We start from the raw sequence: 10,543 nt of genomic DNA, 5'->3' as shown, positions 1-10,543 counted from the left end.
TTCATGATGTACATGTAGCACAACGTACATCAGTTGTTCATGATGTACATGTAGCACAGCGTACATCAGTTGTTCATGATGTACATGTAGCACAGCGTACATCAGTTGTTCATGATGTACATGTAGCACAGCGTACATCAGTTGTTCATGATGTACATGTAGCACAGCGTACATCAGTTGGTCATGATGTACATGTAGCACAGCCGTGCTACATGTACATCATGAACAACTGATGTATTGCGTACATCAGTTGTTCATGATGTACATGTAGCACGCGTACATCAGTTGTTCATGATGTACATATAGCATGGCGTACATCAGTTGTTCATGATGTACATGTAGCACGGCGTACATCAGTTGTTCATGATGTACATGTAGCACGGCGTACATCAGTTGTTCATGATGTACATGTAGCACGGCGTACATCAGTTGTTCATGATGTACATGTAGCACGGCGTACATCAGTTGTTCATGATGTACATATAACACTTTATATATTTGTTGTTCCTGCTGTTCATGGGAATAAACATCCTATGTATTTTATGTATATGTTTAGAATAAAGGACTGCCTATCTTACAAGAACTGCTTCATTAAACTGTATGATAGATGTCTTTAACCAGTTCTTCAGACTTGTTGATTGAGATGTATTTGACATACAGGTCAAATCTATGATTGGCTGTTTAACTCCTCTGTATTTTGTTTAGATGCTTGGAAATAATGAATGAAAACATAAAGAATAACAACAGACCACAGAGAGCTGAACGAGTACCAAGTCTTCGACTGGCTAACGGTCGCATTAGCTATGAGATGACCTCAGAAGAAGAGATCAGGTCACCTTGCAGTTTGCAAGAGACAGAATCCATCAAAATAAATGTGGAGAACACGGACTCGCTGGTTACAGCAGCCGGAGATGATGATGATCCACCACTTATTAGTGATTATATTACATCCGAGATGAATTTCAAAGATGGGTGGCCAGGTACTAGTGTTGGGGGAGAGGGTACAAACACTACGAGAGAGGGGGTTACCGAGAAGGACGACACTAGCCTATATGGAACTCCCATAGAAGAGCTAGGACCGGCGCTGGTTGAGGCTAAAGCATCTTTTATGCGGAACCAGCTAGAGGCGCTCTTTCACCCATCCGATAACAAGCTCGCCATGAAACTCTTTGGAAACAAGAAAGCTTTGATGAAAGAACGCATCAGGCAGCGAGATGCTGGGCATTGGGTCATCCACCCGTGTTCCAAGTTCAGGTAGGTTACTTGAGACTTTATGATATCAGCTCCTACCTGTTTTATACTTCCAACACTGAAAGTTCAGTTAGTTCACAGCTCCTTTCTGTTTTATACTTCCAACACTGACAGTTAAGTTAGTTCACAGTTCCTACCTGTTTTATACTTCCAACACTGACAGTTCAGTTAGATCACAGCTCCTACCTGTTTTATACTTCCAACACTGACAGTTCAGTTAGATCACAGCTCCTACCTGTTTTATACTTCCAACACTGACAGTTCAGTTAGTTCACAGCTTCTACTGATCTTATACTTCCAACACTGACAGTTCAGTTAGATCACAGCTCCTACCTGTTTTATACTTCCAACACTGACAGTTCAGTTAGTTCACAGCTCCTTCCTGTTTTATACCTCCAACACTGAAAGTTCAGTTAGATCACAGCTCCTACCTGTTTTATACTTCCAACACTGACAGTTCAGTAGGTTCACAGCTCCTTCCTGTGTTATACCTCCAACACTGAAAGTTCAGTTAGATCACAGCTCCTACCTGTTTTATACTTCCAACACTGAAAGTTCAGTTAGATCACAGCTCCTACCTGTTTTATACTTCCAACACTGACAGTTCAGTTAGTTCACAGCTCATACCTCTTTTATACTTCCAACACTGCCAGTTCAGCTAGTTCACAGCTCCTTCCTGTTTTATACTTCCAACACTGAAAGTTCTGTGTTCTGCTGTGAATCAAGTTACAACTGAGACATTGTTTACTTTCTGTGTTCTACTGTGAACCAAGTTACAACTGAGACATTGTTTACTTTCTGTGTTCTACTGTGAATCAAGTTACAACTGAGACATTGTTTACTTTCTGTGTTCTACTGTGAATCAAGTTACAACTGAGACATTGTTTACTTTCTGTGTTCTACTGTGAATCAAGTTCTAAATGAGACATTGTTTACTTTCTGTGTTCTACTGTGAACTAAGTTACAACTGAGACATTGTTTACTTTCTGTGTTCTACTGTGAACCAAGTTACAACTGAGACATTGGCTTAGTTTTTGTGTTCTACTGTGAATCAAGTTACATCTGAGACATTGGTTTACTTTCTGTGTTCTACTGGGAATTGAGTTACAACTGAGACATTGGCTTAGTTTATGTGTTCTACTGTGAATCAAGTTACATCTGTGTTCTACTGTGAACCAAGTTACATCTGTGTTCTATTAGTTTCTGTGTTCTACTGTGAACCAAGTTACATCTGTGTTCTATTAGTTTCTGTGTTCTACTGTGAACCAAGTTACATCTGTGTTCTATTAGTTTCTGTGTTCTACTGTGAACCAAGTTACATCTGTGTTCTATTAGTTTCTGTGTTCTACTGTGAACCAAGTTACATCTGTGTTCTATTAGTTTCTTTGTTCTTGTTGAAAGTTTTAAAGTAGCTAAACGTTTACCAAAGTTACTTAGTTACAGAGAAAGCTGGAGATTTTTATAGATCCTTTAAACCTCACTTTTTATCATTCTCCTAGTGGTGAGTCTTGGGAATTTTATTTTTTTACAGTCATGGAAACTGCCTGCATGTACGTCAGTTGTAATCATGTGAGGAAACACACTTATCAGTTCACTCACTTGTTACGAGACACTCTGTTGAAGAATGAAATGTTCTTCAGGTATGATTTGGAAATATGTTCAGTATTAGAAAAGATATATCACACTAAGTATGGAATTTAATAATGTAAACCTGTCAGGTCATAAACCTTTTTCTGAGATGAGAAAAATACAGTCACATTTGAAGATGTTCTTTTTACAAACTTAGCATTTAGTCAGGTAAGTGGTAAATGTACAGCTGTAATACACAAGTTTAAGAAATATTGAACTAGTTCACAATTTTCATCTATACATTCACCAAGTACACATAATTGCATCTTATTCTGCATAATTTGTATTTCATTTCTTCTTCAAAGCCCTGTTATATATTTTGAACCTGATTGGCACATAATAGCGACACATGATGTAATAGCCAGGTTAGAGACCTGGTCCTGATATAGGTATCCTTAATATAGAGGTACTGATCAGAGGAAGAGTAGCTGGTCGGTAGCACATGCCATGGGTACTTTTAACTTTACAGGGAGATTACCTTAAACATTTGGAATGCCCCACAGTTGAAAGTGTCAAGCACGTTTAGAGGCACATCATCGTTTGAACCTTGGACTTTACAATAACCACACTAACCAGTAAGCCATACTTGGCTCTGAAATAGGTTGAATTAGTGGTGTGAATCAGCTGTTTGGTGTTTTGTGGCTAATTTTAGTAATGATGTATATTATCTGTTTCTTACGGCAGATTCTACTGGGACCTGTGTATGCTGTTCTTCCTAGTTGCCAATCTGATTGTTCTTCCTGTAGCTATCTCATTCTTCAATGATGACCTGTCTGCCCGATGGATTGCCTTCAACTGTCTCTCTGATACAATCTTCCTTCTAGACATCATCGTCAACTTTAGAACGGGCAGGTTTCTTTCTGTATATAAACAGTTTTATTAAATCTTCTGTCTTTACATTCCACTGACTGTTCTAAGATCTTGTTCTTATAAAACCACATGAATAGAAATGCATTTTGTTTGGGCTCAATGTACATTACAAACTGTAAAATGAGTAAATGTATAGGATGTTTTACGTGCCAATCATCTAACACATGCTGTTTATTGTTAAACTGTAAGTATAGATACTCCACTGGTATTAAATTTACATATGCATGTAACAAAAATTGCTCCTTAGCTCTGTGATGTCATCATGATGTCACCCTCTCATAAGCGCAGCCATCTTGGTTGTTCTTCTAGGAGCCCTCTGATGGTTGCATGTGTCACAGCAACCATGGTTATCATGTTCATTGTGGAGTTTTCTTCAAGTCGTATGATTTGAATACAGAGAAAAACCATTTTGTAACTGTCAGATGTATTTAGTTTAAAGCCCTACTTTTGTGTTGGGGTATTACTCTTCGATATCATCATCCACTTCTGTGTCAGAGGTACTTTGCGTAGATAGTGATAACAGCACAGAGGAAACACACCCTGTAAGATTTACATGGCTTATTTCATCTCCTACCAAGATCTGGATGTAAAGTACATTGACTTTAGACATACCAGGAACACTTAGACTCGCACAATTATTCTACCTTTTTTTTTGTACTGACTTATCTTATGATCAAGTAGTTTATTCAATGAATATTTTTTCTTTCCTCACAGTAGCAGTAGTGATGAACCATTGGAACTATGACATTGATGGACAGACTTTATAAAACTAATGACACATCAGTAACTCTGGGAAAGTCAACTTGGGAATTCTGACATGGTTGAGCTGTACCAACCATATAGAAAACCTATATATTCAGTTCCAAATGTGGAGTGATATGCTAGATGCAACACTGAAGTTTCATACCTGACCTGTGATACAAGTCCTCAGATTTGTGAGGCAAGAGACACTTTAACTTTTGTATAATACAAGGGCTAGAGGGCATGTCCATATGTCTTTAAACTTTGAATAATACAAGGGCTAGAGGCCATGTCGATATGTCTTTAAACTTTGTAGTGTACAAGGGCTAAAAGGCATATCCATGTGTCTTTAACCTTTGTATAATACAAGGGCTAAAGGGCATATCCATATGTCTTTAACCTTTGTATAATACAATGGCTAAAGGGCATATCCATATGCCTTTCAACTTTGTATAATACAAGGGCTAAAGGGCATGTCCATATGTGCAGAAGCAGCTATTGGCCACATTCATATAAAGATGTAAAATATCATGTAAATATGGTACCATGTGTGCTACTCATAGGAAAAACTGACAACATCAGAGAAAACAGTGGTGTAGAATTGTACCTTCTGCATCAGCTACAGCTGGTCCTTTGTACAATAATGTGTCTGATAGTTTGGTTGAATAGGCAATATAAACTGTCAAGTAAATGCTTTTTTCAGCTTGTGAACCATGAACATGACATGTTGTGAAACTGGTTGTTCTCTATCTCTTCCAAGTAGGTGCTTGTTCAATTGCCTCAGGGAAAGTCATTAATGCAAGGTTTACAGTTTTTGCCTGCTTTCCCTATTGAAATTGTATCTCTGCCTTTGCAACCAGAAAATGGTGGAAAAAGCTCATGTGTATATAAACTGACCAGGGATCAGCATGGTCAGTGTTCTGGATAATGTAGCTGTATGTGTACTGTTCCGTAGAAGCTATGAAGACTGGACATTCATTGGTGCTTGGGAGAAGTGCATTCTTGAGTAGAGGGTTGAGTGTATTCCCTATTCCTGTTTAAGGATTAACAATTTAACATAGTTGTTGATGACTCCTGGCCTAAATATTATGACATTTAACTTTGACTTTTTATCTATTCAAGGCTGAGTTTGCATGAAATTTTCATAATTATTGACCAGTTGTTATTTCATTTAGAGTTTTTAGCCTGGACTTGAGCAGCTGCTACTCTTGTGTATGCAAGAGTTAACTAGATTAGTGTAGTATATAGCAGTTGAAAATACCCTACCTTATACTTTCCTAGCTCTAGCTTCATCAGCCATGCTTGTGTGAGATCATTCAAGTAATGGGGTGCCACAGACGATTGTAAAAATTAGTACAAGCTGTAAATTAATTTCCTGTTGGATGTATTTAATGAGAATGATCGCTGATTTAGGTAACCTAGGATTATGAATAATGCACTGGGACTTTTGACTGACTTAAGAGTGTGGCATAGACACAATCTTTTGTATTTTTTTGTCAAGTGAAGACAAGCCATTCAGTCTTTGTTGAATACAGAGATCTGCTACAGAAGTAAGTCAGTTATAACAAAGAGGTAAAGTATAGACTCAGCAAGCTAATGTATTAAGCAAAGATTTTTTCTGATATATCATACAAATGTTTAGGTTTTCCCGTTTTGTCTGTGTTAATTTTATTCTCTCTCAAGCAACTCTTTTTAACCCTCCTGCTATTTGCAGTATTTTGTATTTGCATGTTGGCAGCCATTGAACTTGAATACAACAGTGCTTGTTATAACTTGTTCAGCTAATATTTGAACTCTTGTAAATTTAAATGTGGTGGATGGTATATACCAAAATCTGCTGTAGTTACCTCTGTTAAAAAATATAGGTTTCCTGTGTAATAGTTATCTTCATTTTTCTCTTATGAACAAAACTAATTGTATGTAAGCTGGTCCAGTGAAAAGTGCAATAAATGTGTGTAGATAAGTTCATGATATCAGAAAAACACATTGGCTTAAGAAGTCTTAATATAAAATGATAAACACACTATAATCTAAGCCGCTTTAGAAAGGTGGAGCTTTTTCTTCCGAGGGAAACTTGGAATGATTTTTATTGTTTTGTATATATGTATATGTAATTTCTCTTCAAAGATTTTTGAAGTAGCTGCAGTAGACAACAACATTAACCTCATATACTCCTAATGGTTCTTGGGGTGAAAAGGGTTAGGAGACTCTACTCTATATTCAAGTATTTCATGTGATACTAAATACAGCTTTGAGCAGTTGAAGATTACTAAATACAGCTTTGAGTAGTTGTAGACTACTAAATACAGCTTTGAGTAGTTGTAGATTACTAAATACAGCTTTGAGTAGTTGAAGATTACTAAATACAGCTTTGAGTAGTTGTAGATTACTAAATACAGCTTTGAGTAGTTGAAGATTACTAAATACAGCTTTGAGCAGTTGAAGATTACTAAATACAGCTTTGAGAGGTTGATTATTAGATAAATGATTGTTTTTAGCATTTCACAAAAGTGTATTAACCATCATTTGCAAAATAATTTTTTCCATATTTGTTTGAACTCCCAATTTGTATTTTTTTAGGTATAATGAAACAGGATGTGTGTGAACAAGTGATACTCGACCCAAAGTTAATAGCTAAGCACTATGTAAGGACTTGGTTTTTTCTTGATCTCATTAGTTCAATACCATTGGATTACATTTTTCTCATCTTCAACCCAGACTACAGGGATAAGTTTCAGATTCTACATGCCGGCCGTGCCCTACGAATACTGCGGCTAGTCAAGATGCTCAGTTTACTCAGGTTGTTACGGTTATCACGGTTGGTGAGATATGTCAGCCAATGGGAAGAAGTATACGTAAGCAATACATTTTTTATGTTTCTTTATTAACCCCAATATTTTTTAACGAAATGTTATTATTGCCTTGATCATTTAGAAAGAAGCAATATTGTTTAACAATGCAGACAAAAACAATACTACAGACTACTGGCTAACATAAGCAGGCACTACAGTAATGCTTATTCAGACACTGATTATTTAAATATATTGTTTAACACTGCAAACAAAAACAATTGGCTAACATTAGCAGGCACTAGAGTAAAGGCAGGCCAGGTGCTGATGGTTTAATATATCGTTTAAAACTGCAGACAAGTAGTTGTTTACCACCAGAGGACACTAAAGTGAAGTTTGGCCATGCACTTGTGGTTGTCATATATTGTAACACTTCACAAAAACAATTCCAGGAACAGTTGTCTAACACAGAGGATACTAGAACAATGGTAGGCCATGTACTAATGCTGTTAATATAATTTTTAATACTGCAGCAACAAATAATGGCATGAATAATTATCTGACAATACTGAGGACACTATAATAAGTGTAGGCTACACACTGGAGATTTAATACTTGCATCTTACAGACCTGCTTATAATTATTAACGTAACATGCTAAACAAGCCAAGAAGCAAGGCATAAGTGTCAAGAGTTAACTCTAAATATCTTCCAATAAGGTGGTGAACTGGATCTTTAAAGGTTTTTTTTGTCACAAACTTTCATCCCATAACTGAATGCTTTTTAGAAAGCTGACTTCAGAACAGTCAAGGCAGTATGATTTAAAAACTAAGTTTAATAACTAAAACAGTCAAGGCAGTAGGATTTAAAACTAAGTTTAATAATTAAAATAGTTGAGGCAGTAGGATTTAAAAGTAAGTTTAATAACTAAAACAGTCAAGGCAGTAGGATTTAAAAACTAAGTTTAATAACTAAAACAGTTGAGGCAGTAGGATTTAATAACTAAATTTAATATTCAGTACAGTTGAAGCAGTAAGATAAAAAAAAATTAAGTTTAATAACTGAAACAGTTGAGGCAGTAATATTTAAAACTAAGTTTAATAATTGAAATAGTTGAGGCAGTAAGATTCTTGGTTGCCAGAGTCTCCTTTATTCTTAAATCTTGTTCATTATTTCAAAGTAAATATTATCACATGAGTATTTTCTTCAGTTGTTCTGCCACACTTGTGACCTAGATGTTGGAGGAATTACTAATATTACACCTCAGATGCTCTTTTATACTCTGTTATAAATTATGACCCTACATAATCAAGAAATGAGTTTTGATGTGTCCAAGCTGTCAGTTTTTCATTTATAGGGAAAGACAGTAATGTGCTGAGAGACATAATCAAAATATCTTTAAATCAAACTATTCACAAATTTCACTTTGTATACCTTTGAATCTGTATTGAGAATTGAAAACTTTTTCAAGATAGAGAACAGAATTACTAAACTAGCTTCAACTCTCCTACATCATTTATCAATATGTTTACTCTTGATGAGAATATGTGGGGTCCACCACATGTCATTTAAAACAGCGTATAACAGACTATCTGTGCTAGTAATTCTACAAATATCTAGATAAGGAATGTAATGGAACTGCTGATGAAAATAGCATAACATAAATTAATGTTTTGGGACAACGTCGAACCTATTGGTCTATCTCGAATGGTCCATCCTTTAAGCTAAATTAAAACTATTAATAAATATATATTTTTTAAATCTTAAAGCCAGCCCTTATCATTCATATACTAATAAAGCTTTCTCTTAAACTCAATTAAATTTACTGTCTCTACAACATTCAAAGGCCAACTACCCTGTTAGAAAAATGAAACTGTCTTGGCCAAAATTACTCCTACCCTGCCAAAATTTATATTTGTATCCTCTAGTACTACTATTCTCACTCTTAAATATGAAAAACCATGATGCATCAACACTATCAATTCCCTTAATCATAATAAACACCTCAGTCAGATCCCATCTAACAGTTTGAGAGATTTCAACCTCTCCTCATATGACAACCCCTCTATCCCAGGCACCATTCTAGTAACCCTCCTCTAAACCCTTTCCAACAATTTAATGTCCTTCTTAAGGAAAGGAGCTCAAGACTGAACACAATTAATACTCCAAATGTGGCTTAACCAGTGACCTATACAATGAAATTAAAAAGTCTTTAGACTTGTATTAAATATTTCTGTAGATACAGCCAAAAGTCCTACTTGCCCTACCACTAAAATATTTATTTCAAACAACAAACCAGATATTAGAATAAAAGAGACTAGCAATCCAGAAATTAAAATCAATGCTGAACTCTGAAGTAGGATTAAAATTAAATGTAATAAAGATTTAAAGATCGATAGGAAGTAAATTTGAGAAAATAATATCAAACTCTGTTTTCATCATTTTTTAAAAATTGATACTTAATTTTAATGTTTTTTTAATTACAATAGTTCCACATAAGTTTTAAAGGCACCAATAGTTTCTTAAAGTTCAAACTTATATCTGAAAATTTCAACAGTTTGACATTGGACAGGTTTTCTAAAAACAATCTTTAAAGAAAGGTGATGCAGTGTTTTAATATTTTATTTTGTGATATTCAATGATGCTATTATCACTGTCATATCTTTTTTACAGTAATTTCTCTTATTGATTGAAAACATTTATTACTGAATGCTTTAGACAATTAAAGAAAATGACTTATAGTTGTGAAAAATTGTTGGTTTTGATTTAATTTTATTGTTGTAAAAAATCAGTGGTTTGAATTTTGAAGGTGTAAAAAATCAGTGTCTTGATAGAATTTTGTGGTTGTGAATTAAAAATCAGTGATTTGATTGAATTTTATAGTTGTGAAATATCAGTGGTCTGATTGAATTTTGTAGGTGTGAAATACCAGTGGTCTGAATGAATTTTGTAGGTGTGAAATACCAGTGGTCTGAATGAATTTTGTAGGTGTGAAATACCAGTGGTCTGATTGAATTTTGTAGGTATAAGAAATCAGTGGTTTGATTGAATTTTGTAGGTGTAAGAAATCAGTGGTTTGATTGAACTTTATAGTTGTGAAAGATCAGTGGTTTGATTGAATTTTATAGTTGTGAAAGATCAGTGGTTTGATTGAATTTTATAGTTGTGAAAGATCAGTGGTTTGATTGAATTTTACAGTTGTGAAAGATCAGTGGTTTGATTGAATTTTGTAGTTGTGAAAAATCAGTGGTTTGATTGAATTTT

The 10,543-nt window shown here is 35.1% G+C and overlaps 1 protein-coding gene across 1 annotated transcript in view; it reads left to right on the top strand.

Moving 5' to 3' along the window:
- Positions 1 to 714: 714 nt before the first annotated feature.
- Positions 715 to 10,543, top strand: part of LOC106474744 (potassium/sodium hyperpolarization-activated cyclic nucleotide-gated channel 2-like) — a gene marked incomplete at its 3' end in the record, with an annotated part of 32,217 nt that continues 22,388 nt past the window's right edge. Inside the window, exons 1-3 of the mRNA XM_022403045.1 lie at positions 715 to 1,254; positions 3,565 to 3,728; positions 7,072 to 7,346. Of these exons, the coding sequence (XP_022258753.1) occupies positions 719 to 1,254; positions 3,565 to 3,728; positions 7,072 to 7,346 (975 nt within the window). The remainder of the gene's footprint in view (positions 1,255 to 3,564; positions 3,729 to 7,071; positions 7,347 to 10,543) is intronic.

Source organism: Limulus polyphemus, unplaced genomic scaffold (genome assembly GCF_000517525.1).
Source record: "Limulus polyphemus unplaced genomic scaffold, Limulus_polyphemus-2.1.2 Scaffold7632, whole genome shotgun sequence".
Taxonomy (NCBI): Eukaryota; Metazoa; Arthropoda; class Merostomata; order Xiphosura; family Limulidae; genus Limulus; species Limulus polyphemus.
The sequence above is the reverse complement of the archived record's forward strand: the minus strand, read 5'-3'. Positions and strand labels throughout refer to the sequence as shown.